This window comes from Rhinoraja longicauda, chromosome 13 (genome assembly GCF_053455715.1).
Source record: "Rhinoraja longicauda isolate Sanriku21f chromosome 13, sRhiLon1.1, whole genome shotgun sequence".
Lineage (NCBI taxonomy): Eukaryota > Metazoa > Chordata > Chondrichthyes > Rajiformes > Arhynchobatidae > Rhinoraja > Rhinoraja longicauda.
This window is the reverse complement of record NC_135965.1, coordinates 10,094,981-10,109,329: the sequence shown is the minus strand read 5'-3', so window position 1 is coordinate 10,109,329 and position 14,349 is coordinate 10,094,981. Positions and strand designations below refer to the sequence as shown.

At 44.0% G+C, this 14,349-nt stretch overlaps 1 protein-coding gene across 1 annotated transcript in view; it reads right to left on the bottom strand.

Moving 5' to 3' along the window:
- The window catches only part of LOC144599140 (uncharacterized), a 302,751-nt gene that overhangs the window by 58,951 nt on the left and 229,451 nt on the right, over nt 1-14,349 (bottom strand). Inside the window, exons 13-16 of the mRNA XM_078409871.1 lie at nt 12,984-13,163; nt 12,309-12,440; nt 2,971-3,099; nt 697-825 (exon numbers count right to left, since the gene is read on the bottom strand). Of these exons, the coding sequence (XP_078265997.1) occupies nt 697-825; nt 2,971-3,099; nt 12,309-12,440; nt 12,984-13,163 (570 nt within the window). The remainder of the gene's footprint in view (nt 1-696; nt 826-2,970; nt 3,100-12,308; nt 12,441-12,983; nt 13,164-14,349) is intronic.

Genomic DNA, 14,349 nt, shown 5'->3' with positions numbered 1-14,349 from the left:
TGGGAGGAAGAAAACATCCTGGCATCTGAATGCTCTTTTGGTGTTGGGCAAACTGTAGGTGCTGCTTCATCTGCTGGGTTCGAGGAATACCGCAATCGTTCTCTCCGTGACCGCGTGAGTTTTCCCCGGGTGCTCTGGTTTCTTCCCACACTCCAAAGACAAACAGGTTTGTAAGTTAATTGGCTTTGGTAATAGTGTGTAGTGTACGGGTATTGCTAGTCAGTGCGAATTTGGTGGGCATTTGGTGGGCATTCCGTGCTGTATTTCTAAACGAAACTAAACTATATAAAGATTCAAAACCTCTTAGCACAGAACACCATATCTGTCAAAGTAAACATGGCAGATACGAATAGTGGAAAAATATGGTGGAGGGAATTCTAATCAAATTGTAAGGGTAAAGAAGATAGCACATTGTATGTGTCTGTGCTGCACTTGAACTAAGTGTACTCAGTGCTAATATTTCCTTGTCGGAACATCCCTCGCTAACAATAAAACCTGCCAAATAATTGACCCTGACCCATGACTCCGAAGAGTCTCGACCTAGAACGTCACCTAGTCCTTCTCTCCAGAGACGCTGCCTGACCCGCTGAGTTACTCCAGCATTTTGTGTCTATCTCCCCAATAATGGTGTTTAATTCCAAGCAACTGACGTTCATGAACCCCGAGAATTCCACATATAAATTAATTTATACGTACGCAAATGGCAGAAGCGACCGTACAGACCAGGGTCACACAAACAGGCCCCATAGAAACGGTGACAGTAGCCGTTGCCAGCACAGGTACATCGTCTAGTGCAACCTTTTCCATAGAATCCTTTTGGACAACCTAAGAACAAAGAGAATCAGACAGAGTTCTCCTGGTACATTACACTGACAATACTGCATGCACACCCTCAGTAACCCAGACCCAAGGAAAAGATTGGCCAATTTAAGCCACCAACATGAATTTGTTATTCCATGTGTTCCATTTTGGTCGCCCTGTTAAAAGGAAGGCTGCGATTAAGCTGGAAAGAGTGCAGAAAAGCTTTACAAGGTTGTTGCCACGACTCGAGGACCTGAGCTATAGGGAAAGGTTGGGCAGACTAGGACTAGGATTTTATTCCTTGGTGAGTAAGAGGACAAGAGGTGATTTTTATAGAGGTGCAGAATATCGTGAGGGGAATAGATAAAGTGAATATCCAGAGTGGATGACTCGTGAACCAGAGGACATAGTCTTAATTTGAGAGGGGAAATATTTAATAGGAACCTGAGGTGCAACTTTTCCACATAGAGGGTGGTGGGTATATGGGGCAAGCTGCCAGAGGAGGTAGTTGAGGCAGGTGCTGTAAGACCATTTAAAAGAGGTTTGGACAGTTACGTAAATAGGAAAGGTTTAAAGGGATATGGGGTAAAGGAGAGAAAATAGAATTTAGATGGGGCATCCTGGGTGGTATGGACGATGTGCGTTAAAGGGCCTGTTTCCCTGCTGTTTGACTCTACAACTATACCTCGTCCACGTCTAAACCAATGACTCAAGTTGTGGTTATTCCTGGTATAAACAGTATCGGAATGAATAACTACGTAACCTTAGGCGATGATTAAGCAATCAGAACCAATGACTTCAGAACATGGTAAGAGAGAAAATTCAAAGATGACAAAAGAACAGAAACATTAAAGTTGAAGTGGGCCTACATGAAGCTGGTTCCTGGATTGAGAAGGTCCTCGTTAATTAGTGACGAAGTAGGCTTTATTTGACATGTCAAAATCCACTGTCAGAGTGAGGTTAAATGCAAATTGGAGGAACAGCATCTCATATTTCGCTTGGGCAGCTTACAGCCCAGTGGTATGAATCTTGATTTCTCTAACTTCAGGTAGCCCCAGCATTCCCTCTCTCTCTCTATCCCTCCCCCATCCAAGTCACACTAGCTTCGTGTTTTCACCCAACAAACAGCTAACAATGGCATGTTTCCTTTATCATCGTTACTTTTTTGCATATCTTTCATTCATTGTTCTTTATCTCTCTACATCATCGTCTATATCTCTCGGTTCCCTTATCCCTAACCGGTCTGAAGAAGGGTCTCGACCCGAAATGTCACCCATTCCTTCTCTCCAGAGATGCTGCCTGACCCACTGAGTTACTCCAGCTTTTTGTGTCCATCCACCTAAAAATTATATCAGTGGCACCCAATGAAGAATTGCTTGTGCTTGGATGAAACTACACATCTCTGACTCCCTATGTGTGTGAGAACATCAGAACCATGAAGGGAAAAGCATAGACTTGCAATTCATGCGGTTTGTCCCGTTTTGTTTTAATAAAAGATTTCTTCTCAGAGATTCAGGTGTGCAGTCCATGCTGACCACCAAGCAGAAGAAATTCATGGCCACAACATGTTGGAATGATATAAAATATTGGATGGGAAAGCTTTGTATTTGTTGTTTCCTGCCAGAATAAGTTGAATACATAGAATGGTCATAACACAGCACAGGAACCGGTCCTTCAGCCAACTATATCCATGCTCAACATGAATAGTCAACATCATCTGATTTTTTGGTGATAGTTTTCTCTAAAGAAATAGAGCAAAACAACTCAACACAGAAAAGTTGTTCTGGACAGGGTAAAACAAAATGCAGACCCATCTGGGATGGTGTTAGGAGCAGATTGAACTGGGAGAAGGAACTAAGATGTGCTGCTAAAGGCCGGCTTTCCTAGTTTTGACCTTAATTAGGTAGGATGGCTGGAGCACTGCACACATAGGACAAATCATGCGAGCTTCTTTGCTCTTATTCAATTCTCCTGAGCGTAACGCATTCAGGGAATGCTTTATGTGCCCATTAAGAAAACCAAATTCTGGAGATCTGACTAAACAAAAAATGAAAGAGAGAGAAAGATGGGCAAAAGGAGGCACACTAGAAGGGAAATACATTACGTTGTAACTGAACCAAATTAAGAAAGCCAACATGAATGGATCCTCGTAGCAAGAGAGATACAAACCATCTTCACAAAATTCTCCACCAATTCCAGGAGGGCAGCGGCATGTCCCTGTGACTCCATCACACGATCCTCCATTCTGACACTTGCAGATATCATTGCAGTCCTTCCCAAAGGTGCCTTGGGGACAGGCTATGGACCAGAAAACAAAACAACACCAGCCATTGAGCCAAAGTTTGCTTACGTCAGTGATTCCTGTGAAGTGATTTCAACAGGTGGCGAGAAAGGAGGCTTTAAGTCCTTGTTTTTCCAATGTGCTATAATTCCCAAAATTAATTATAATACATCGACTTCTCCAACTTTAGATAGTTCCTCTGTCCCTCTCTTCCCCTCCTCCTTCCCAGATCTCCCTCTATCTTCCTGTCTCCACCTATATCCTTCCTTTGTCCCGCCCCCCTGACATCAGTCTGAGGAAGGGTCTCGACCCGAAACGTCACCCATTCCTTCTCTCCTGAGATGCTGCCTGACCTGCTGAGTTTCTCCAGCATTTTGTGAATAAATACCTTCGATTTGTACCAGCATCTGCAGTTATTTTGTTATAATATTTCTATATCAGTACACTATTTTGTGACTGCAAAGCAACTACATAATCGATTTCTGAGATCCTACAATCATCAGATTTGAGCAGTAGAGTATCACATTTCAATTGAGTCTGAAGAAGGATCTCTACCCATAACGTCACCTATTCCTTTTCTCCAGAGATGTTGTCTGACCTGCTGAGTTACTCTGGCTTTTTGTGTCTATCTTCGGTTTAAACCAGCATCTACAGTTCCTTGTGTAGGAAAGAACTGCAGATGCTGGCTTAAATCGAAGTTTGACACAAAATGATAGAGTAACTCAGTGGGTCAGGCAGCATCTCTGGAGAGAAAGAATGGGTGGTGTTTCGGGTCTGAAGAAGGGTGTCGACCCAAAATGTCACCCATTCCTTCGCTCCAGAGATGCTGCCTGATCCGTTGAGTTACTCCAGCATTTTGTGTCTACAGTTCCTTCCTACACATTTCACCGATTCATTGATACTGTATTATATGTACCGAGGTACAATGAAATACTCCATTTTGTATACGACACGGTAAAACCATACAGCAGACCTCATCTGGGCAGTGCACAAGAGTCACCACGTTTCTGGTGCCGACAAGGTTACAGAAAGTTAATCAAATCGTTTTATCTTCTGCTCGCAGCGGCAAACCAGACTTGCCACCGTACGTGGTCCCCCTTCATTATTGCTACCCCCTCCCACCGCATCCCCCCATTGTTCTCAGTGCCCCCCACCGGACCCTTCTTACTGGAGCCACAAGGAACTGCAGATGCTGGTATACAATTAAAAAGGCACAAAGTGCTGGAGTAACTTAGCGGGTCAGGCAGCATCTCTGGAGAACACGGATAGGTGACGTTTCACGTCGGGTCCCTTCTTTAGACTGATTGTAGTGAAGGCAGGACAAAGCCTGGCATTTACCGAATCAGAATGAATCACAAAATAATTAGTTTAAAGCTTCTGCCAAGCTTCTCCGACTTCCCCAGCACGACTCTGAGTGAGTGTTATGGGAACTGATCTGACCGATCCATGGTAACTTCTGCATCCAGTTTGGAATTTGCAAGAAAACAGCCAAGTCAACAGAGAACCATTCTTCACTTGTTTTGGAAGACAATTGTTTTGCTCTTGCCTTGGCTGAGAACTTTGGCAAAATAGTGAAAGGTCCACGATTTGTTTGATGGTTCTAAGTCAGCTTTCATCACAAGAAGCAGCACAGACTGACATCATTCTTCCTCTAATTAATGGACTTGCCATCTTTGGAAACATTGCACACAGGTTTAGAATGAACGCCAAAAATCGGACCAATTTAGTTTGTTGCTAGTACTTAAAGCATTAAGTTTGCATTCTATAAAACAGGCTGAATGATTTATCTTGTAAAATAGACATAATAGCTTCACGTGTTGCAAGAGAAAACTTTCTAGCACAATTGGCTCCATGACATGGAATCAATTGTTTTTAAACACTCCACACACAAAATGCTTCATTCATCATTTGTCAACCCAAGTGAAATCAAGAGCTGTCACAATCAAACCTCTGAGATAAGGTTTACAACTTAAGGATCTCCAACAATGGGAATTAAACAGCATCTTTATGTCTGTCTTGTTGGAAGTCATCTCAATTGATGCCAGAAGTAACAGGAAATCCAAGGGTCAAGCAAGAATGAGGAAGTGATAGAAATAAAGAGCAAGAGAATTTGGTGAGACGAAACGCTCCACGTCATTTGAAAAAGATGGCTACCGTGTTAATGGGTGCGTGGTTATCATTGTCCAAAATCCCACAGATTCTAGAACCATTTGGAAGGTAGCAAATGGGACTGTACTGTTAAAAAATGAAAATGGCGGGAAAAAAAGGAATAAACAAACTGTTCATTTATCATCAGTGGTGGAAAACAAGGACCACTCATGCAGGGATCACTAGTGAAGGATAAACAAAGGGAATACCTTGAACAGAGTGTGTAGGAAGGAACTGCAGATGCTGGTTTACACTGAAGAGAGACACAAAATGCCGGAGTAATTCAGCGGGTCAGGCAGCATCTCTGGAGAAAAGGAATGGGTGACGTTTTGGGATGAGACCCAGTCTGAACAAGTGTCTCAACCCGAGATGTCACCTATTCTTTTTCTCCAGAGATGCTGCCTGACCCGCTGAGTGACTCCAGCATTTTGTGAGCATCTTGAACAGAACAAAGGATTGCGCAGAGTCGGTAAGAATTTATGAAAGGGAAATTATGGTTGATTAATTAAGTGGAGATTTCTGAGGATGTGATCAGTGATATAGAGCAGGAGGAACCACTGGACTTGTGTTAGGATTTTCAGAAGGGATCGTGCACATTGCTAAGGCAAATTAAAAGGCGTGTTCACCAGAGCTTCATCGTTCATTACTTTTTGATGGTGACATCGGATGACAACATCAATACACCTCGTCTGGGCATATGCATGCTCTGGGGAAATTATGACTCAGTAATTCATCGAGTGTCTGAAGAAGGGTCTCGACCCGAAACGTCACCTATTCCTTTTCTCCAGAGATGCTGTCTGATCCACTGGGTTACTCCAGCTTTTTTGTGTCTATCTTCGAGTGTCTGGAAGAAGCGTCAAGAGAATTGATGTAGACATTGTGTATATGGACTTTAGAAACATAGAAAATAGGTGCAGGAGTAGGCCATTCGGCCCTTCGAGCCTGCCATTCAATATTATCATGGCTGATCATCCAACTCAGTATCCTGTACCTGCCTTCTCCATACCCCCTGATCCCTTTAGCCACAAGGGCCACATCTAACTCCCTCTTAAATATAGCCAATGAACTGGCCTCAACTACCTTCTGTGGCAGAGAATTCCACAGATTCACCACTCTCTGTGTGAAATAAAACGTTCTGATCTCAGTCCTAAAAGACTTCCCCCTTATCCTTAAACTGTGACCCTTTGTTCTGGACTTCCCCAACATCGGGAACAATCTTCCTGCATCTAGCCTGTCCAACCCCTTAAGAATTTTGTAAGTTTCTATAAGATCCCCCCTTAATTCTTCTAAATTCCAGCGAGTACAAGCCAAGTCTATCCAGTCTTTCTTCATATGAAAGTCCTGCCATCCCAGGAATCAATCTGGTGAACCTTCTCTGTACTCCCTCTATGGCAAGAATGTCTTTCCTCAGATTAGGAGACCAAAAGTGTACAAAGGCTTTAGGAGCTTTTGCCCGTTTCCACACGGTAGACAGATCCAGACGGTGAGATCACCTGGGATTCAGGGTGGGCGAACCATTGGAGACAAAAATGTACTGGTGTAAGTAGGCAGAGGGTGGTAGTGACGGGGTATTTTCAGATTGAAGGCCACAGTGCTGGGCCACCTATTGTTTGTCATATATATTAATGATTTGGATGAGAATGTAGTTAGCATGTAGTTAGCATACGTTTGTGGATAACACCAATAATGGGTAGTGTAGTGGAAGGCGAAGAAGGTTGCCTAAGGTCAAATCAGTAGGCAAATCAACTGAGAAACAGGGCAAAGGAATGGCAGATGGAAATAAACTTACGCAAGAGAAAGCAATGCATTTTGGAAAGTTAAACCAGGGCAGGGCCAATTCGGTGAATAGCAGGTCCCTCAGTAGTGTCCAGAACAGTCCTGCACTAGAATCTAGATCCCTTGCAATTTGCACACAGGAAAAATAGGTCCACAGAGGTCACCATCTACCTTGCACTATTTCAGCACTGGATCATCTTTACAATAACAACATACATGCTATTGTTAATGAATGTTATTCATTAACGACAGCTCTGCCTTCAACAGCATGATACCAAATAAGCTCATCCCTAGTCTTCTCGACCATGGCCTGGTGGCCTTCATCAGCAATTGGTTTCTGGACCTCCTGACCAGCAGACCTCAATTGGTTAGAATTGTTCGTATATTTGCAATTGTTTTGAAATGTCAAGATGAACGACAGCTTGTTAAGTCCGAGGGTGAAACTTAGCCAGCTGTCGAAGTTTCATGGATGGAGCAAGAGTTTTGGCCTCTACTCCAATAACATGACTCTGGCTCATCCAGCAGGATCATATCATTTAGGGCTGCATTTACGAACAATTTAGCAACAACTGACTTACAAAAGATAAGCTTGTACCGATCAGGATTCACCACCCATGAGTGTGGATGGCACAACGGTAGCAGGGGGTCCTGGATTATTTATATGTTAACACAAGAGCACACTAAGATTAAAAACAGGGGGCATGGGTGTTGGAAATGGAAATGGGTAAGGGGGTGAATTTTCTTAGAGACGATTTTAAAGGCATGCTCATACTTCATTCTTTAAACTTCAGCTGTCTCTCATTCTGGACCCACTTAACCGCTGGATGCAGTTTGCTGAGGAAATGTGTTGAAATGACTTCCAAATAATTGTCCAATACTTTTTCTCATTTGTCCTGTCAGGTAATAATGAATAATCCCTGCCACGGTGGCGCAGCGGTAGAGTTGCTGCCTTACAGCGCTTGCAGCACCGGAGACCCGGGTTCCATCCCGACTACGGGTGCTGTCTTCACGGAGTTTGTACGCTCTCCCCGTGACCGCGTGGGTTTTCTCCGGGATCTTTGGTTTCCTCCCACACTTCAAAGACGTGCAGGTTTGTAGGTTAATTGGCTTGGTGTATATATGTAAATTATCCCTAGTGTGTTGTAGGATAGTGTTAATAATAATAATAATAATAATACATTTTATTTATATAGCGCTTTTCATATACTCAAAGACGCTTTACAGAGATTTTGAGAACATCGGGAAATTAATAAATAGATAAATAAGTAAATAAATAAATGAACAGAGAAAGGAGACAGTAGGTGAGGTGACCTTCAGTGGTTGAAGGCAGTACTGAACAGGTGAGACTTCAGCGATGTTTTGAATGTGGTGAGTGTGGAGGAGTCTCTAACGGTTTGGGGTAGTGAGTTCCATAGGGTGGGAGCAGCGATGGAGAAAGCCCTGTCCCCCCAGGATCTGAGTTTAGTCCGGATGTGGGGGGATAGGAGATTGGCAGCGGCAGAGCGGAGGGTGCAGGTGGGAGTGTGCCTGTGGAGGAGGTCGGTCAGGTAGGATGGGGCCAGGTTATGGAGGGCTTTGTAGGTTATGAGGAGGATTTTGTACTGGATTCTCTGGGGGATGGGGAGCCAGTGGAGTTTATAAAGGACGGGGGTGATATGGTCACGGATCGAGGTGTGTGTGAGTAGACGGGCAGCGGAGTTTTGAATGTATTGAAGTTTATTGATGATTTTTGAGGGTGCGCCATAGAGGAGGCTGTTGCAGTAGTCCAGACGGGAGGTGATGAAGGCGTGGATGAGGGTTTCTGCAGCTGTGGAGGAGAGGGATGGACGGAGACGGGCAATGTTTTTGAGGTGGAAGAAGGCTGTCTTTGTGATGTGTTTGATGTGTTTGTCGAAGGAGAGGGTTTGATCAAGGATGATTCCAAGATTTCGGATGTGAGGTGAGGTGGATACTGGGAGACCATCAATGTTGAGGATGAAGTTTTGGGTGGATTTGGTGAGCATTTTTGGACCAATGATGATGATTTCAGATTTGTTGCAATTGAGTTTGAGGAAGTTTGATTGAAGCCAAGATTTTATTTCAGTAATGCAGTTTGTCAGTGTAGAGTGTGTGGTGGAGGGGATCGCAATGTGCGGGGATCGCAAGTCGGTGCGGACTCAGTGGGCCAAAGGGCCCGTTTCCACACTGAAACTCGAAACTAAGCTAAACTAAACGTACCTGGAAAGCACATTTTGGATTTTATAATGAAGTGTAGCCCACAGCAGAGATTTGAAGAGATTACTACTTGCTCTACATGGAGAACACAAGCATACAGGAATAAATCTCAAAGTCAAACCATTTAGCAAGGCTAAGCCATCAAATTTAATTAATATATCTCATTGAAGAATTGTGTTAGACTTAAGTCATTTATCTTTGGATTATAAATGCAGTATTTTCAAAATGGCTAATTAGAGCCAGTCATTTCCATATTGGCAATTAGGTTTAACAGATTTGAAGTGACCATAAAACACAAGGCAAGTTCATTAGCCGTGATTTACCCCAATCTCTGGGGGGGCAATTACATATCCCTGATGTTTTCCCAAATCAGTCAATCAGAACACGTTTATACGATGGAGATAGTTGAGAGCTTTTACCACAGATTGATTTATTAGATGCTTTTGTAGTTTAACTCAATGATGTCAATAGATAGCCGACAACAATTTAAGCAGTTAAATAGTCCTTTAGTTGCAACTGCACCAAATTTACAAATTTTCAATTAGTTATGAAACAGGAGGAGACAGAAATCTTGCTTTTAAGGAGCTTTGAACTATTTTTCGTTTAAATCTTTACTATGGACAAAACTACACCTAGAATATTATGTACCGGTCCGGTCTCTCTGCTGAAGGAAGGATATACTATCGATAAAGTGTAACACAGGTAACAAATGGTGGGTTTGTTCTGTGAGAAAAGATAAAGCAAACTGCTCTACAGAAGAATGAGAGATTCAGATTAGTTTAAGGTGTGATGAAATTTCTTGCTCACATGGAGCTCACAAAGTAAACCACATACATACAGTAGTGATAAATAAGAGTTTATAGTATAGTTTATTAATTTATTATGTTACATGTACCGAGGTACAGTGAAAAGCTTTTTCGTTATGTGCTATCCTGTCAGCGGAAAGACTTTCCACGATTACAATCAAGCTGCCCACAGTGTACAAATACAGGATAAAGGGAATAACGTTTAGTGCAATATAAAGATAGTCCAAGGGACTCCAATGAGGTAGATGGTAGGTCAGGACCGCTCTTTAATTGGTGATAGGATGGTTCAGTTGTCTGATAACAGCTGGAAAGAAACTGTCCCTGAATCTGGAGGTGTCTATTTCACACTTCTGTACCTCTTGCCTGATGGGAGAGGAGAGAAGAGGGAGTGACCGGGGTGAGACTCATCCTTGATTGTGCTGGCAGCTGGCAGCCGTGCGGAGGCAACGTGAGGTGTAGTGGAAGCAATAAAGCGATAAGTGCAAAACAGCAGAGAGGTGCAAGATTGGTGCACAATGATGCAGGATGCCATTGAATCATATTAACAGGGCCTAATGGAGTAGGTGCAAGGTTGCTGTGTGCGGCAGGGGAGTTTAGAACTAAAACTTGAAAATAGTGAGTTGACCTTTCAAGTCTGGGGGAATCTGAGGAAGAGAAATAGACATGAAGTGCTGGAGTAACTCAATGAGTCGGGTAGCATCTCTGGAGAACACGGATCGGTTCATGGGTGGGGATGATTTGTTGTATTGAGTAGATTAGTTTACAGGTGGGGCAGGGGGAGAAGAGGTGGCAGGAAAAGGGAGGTGGTTGTCACTAGGGTTTGTTTGTCCAGCAGGGGCATAAGGAAGAGAGAGGAGGGAAATCTGAGGGACATTTCTTTTCACTCAGAGTTGGAATCTTGAATGTAAAACTGGGTGGTGGAGGCAGGTTTTCTCACAACATTTAATATGTATCTATGCCAGCGTCCGAATTACCAAGGCTTCGAAGGCTACAGGTTACATTGTGTTAAATAGGATAGATGCTTAATTGTCAGCAATGAAATGGTGGGCCGAAAGATCTGTTTCTGCTTTTCATGGCTCCATGACTGAGATGAGGAGATCATCATCCAGAGAGAGGCACATTTTAGTATCTTTTTTTTTGTGGAAATTTATACTGAGGGAAATGGCCAGTCTTAATGGTATTGTGTGGCTGAGCAGGTGGGAGGGACTGAATGGTCTGCACTTGTTTCTGTGTCTTTATAAAAGGTCACACCAGGTTTTAGCAGCTCAGAGACTTACATGTGGTTAATTTTAACATTGGCTTGTGTCTGTCACTGCCTAGTTTGTGGCATATGGTGATATGCCACAATTAACCATTGCTACTGCTGGTTTAACAGGGAATTCAGATCAGAGTGCGTATTCATAAACTAGAAATATATTTGATGGTGTCATGCAGCACAGCAACAGGCCTTTCAGTCCACTATGTCCACGCCAACTATCAACCAGCCATTTACACACATCCATTTTCTACTCCTCGTATTCAACTTCAAACTAGGGCAGAGAGGAGGAATCAAACAGAGGACATGGAACAGGACAGCACAATAACAAGCCCTTCAGCCCGCAATGCCTGTGCCGAACCAGATGCAAAGACCAACCCTTACCTGCCTCCACGTAACCCATATTCCTCCACGTCCGTTTGACTATCCAAAAGTCTCTGAAACACCACTGTGGTATCTGCCTCAACCACCACCCCCTGCAACACATTTCAGGCATTCGCCACCTTCTGTGTAAAAAACACTTGCCCCACACATCTCCTTTAACCTGGTCACTGCCAAGTTTTTTTTACACTATTCGCCATGACCCAAGTATAGACAATAGACAATAGGTGCAGGAGGAGGCTATTCGGCCCTTTGAGCCAGCACCGCCATTCAATGTGATCATGGCTGATCATTCTCATTCAGTACCCCGTTCCTGCCTTCTCCCCATACCCACTGACTCCGCTATCCTTAAGAGCTCTATCTAGCTCTCTCTTGAATGCATTCAGAGAATTGGCCTTCTGAGGCAGAGAATTCCACAGATTCTCAGAACACATATACTCAGGGGTGGCACTGAACAGGTTAAACTTTGCCCCTCTCAGTTTAAACCTATGCCCTGGGGAAAATGGATCTGACTGCTTAACCTATCTGCTGCCACTTTCAGGGAGTTACAGATTATTCAGTTTGATGAATTTGCAGATGACAGAGTCGGTTTGGTCTGCAGGCTGCAGTAAGGCAGGAGAAGAACGTTTGAGAAGAGATCACTTACTTTCGTTGCAGATGAGGCCGGCCCATCCCGCGGGGCAGATGCAGCCGTCTCCCCCTGCATTGCAGAGGCCTCCGTTCCCACAGTCCGCACAGCTGAGGCTGCAGTCATTGCCAAAGGTGTTATCCAAGCAAACTACGAGCAAAATAAAAACACAGCATTGAGAAGGGACTGGGAGAAAGGCCAAGGGAGAACAAAAGGCCCGTGGTGAATTCCAGTCAACTCACATCTGAAATATCGGTGCACGTCAATGGTCTATGCCCCAGCGTGAACGAGGGGACGGTTAAACTAAGCAGCTACTGCCACAGCTCATGAAGACACTCCATGAGAAGGCGGAGGAGGAGGAGGGGGGGGGGGGGGGGTGGTGCGAAGGCGGAGTAGAGATGGAGGGAAAATACGTGGGAAAGAGAGTGAAGAAAAGTGGAAGTGACAGAAAAAGAAACAGAGACAGATTATTGGCAGAGAGAGGGAGATGTTCGGTGAAGGAAAAAATCTTCAGATGTTGGTTAAAATCGAAGGTAGACACACAATGCTGGAGTAACTCAGCGGGTCATACAGCATCTCGGGAGAGAAGGAATGGGTGACGTTTCGGGTCGAGACCCTTCTTGGGTGAATTGGTTCAAGTTTTCATTAGGTAACACACATAAAGAGTTGATTAAACTGATAGACAACACGTACCGATTTTATGCGCGAGCCTGAGTTCACTCCTCACATCTTCCTGATACAAGGGTGTCAGTGAGGGCTTGTAGTGCAGAAGTTGTGGAGGAACCCTCAACAGCATGTTGCGGAACCTGACCAGCTCTATGTCACCCTCCTCTCCGTCCAAACCCCCTTCAAATTCATCGTCGTCATCGAGAGCTGCGGAGATCAATGCATGACATCAAGTGAGAGTTAGTAAAATTACTCATTGATTACATCCGATTGAACACATTTCTCGATCACCTCAAGCAAGTTCCAGTGACACTGCAGCTTATCATTCACTTATCACAGGTGATGGACACAAAATGCTGAAGCATCTCAGCAGGACAGGCAGCGTCTCAGGAGAGAAGCAATGGGTGACGTTTCGGGTCGAGACCCTTCTTCAGACTGAGAGTCAGGGGAGAGGGAAATTAGAGATATGGAAGAAATGAGAGAAATTAGAGATATCCAGTCTGAAGAAGGGTCTCGATCCGAAACGTAACCCATTCCTTCTCTCCTAGACGTTGCCTGACCTGTGATACCTAGAGATATGGAAGGGTAAGCTATGAAAACGACCGATCTAAGTAGATGTTGATCAAGAAATGTAGAATGGTAGAAGGTGACAACAAAGCATCCAAACAGTGAAATTAATCAGGACAGTGAAACTAGTCAGAGTACGAGGGTGGGGGAGGGATGGAGAGAGAGAGAGGGAAAGCAAGGATTACCTGAAGTTAGAGAAATCAATATTCATACGGTTGGGTTTATAGTTCACTGCTGTACAAACCTTCCATTTCAGCTATATAACGTGGGATCAATGAGATGCTACAAAATAGGCAGGGCATTGGATAGCTGCATCTCTGCTGTCTGCGGAGACCCACATGAGGGCTAAAAGTCTGACTGTGAGAGCTTGTTTCGAAGAGGAGCAAAGGATTTAAAGGAAGAGAAATTTAGAGAGGGAATTCCAATTAGTTCTTCAGCCACTGAAAACATAACAAAACTGAGCAAGATCAGAATTAAAATTGTTCAGAAACAAGGAACTGTACATGCTAGTGTACAAAAAAAATAGACGCAAACACGCTGGAGTAACTCAGTGGGCCAGGCAGCATCTCTGGAGAACATGGATAGGTGACTTTTCAGGTCAAGACCCTTCTTCAGATGAAGAGTCCCAACCCAAAGATACCTATCCATGACCTCCAGGGATGCTGCCTGACCCACCAAGTTACTCCAGCACGTCTGTGTCTTAAAATTGTGACGGTTTCTTACAAAGTAATGCAATCTCACATGGTCCACTAACACCACTGCGCTGATCAAGAAGGCACAGCAACGACTGTTCTACCTGAGAACACTGAAAAAGTCTGGTCTGCCC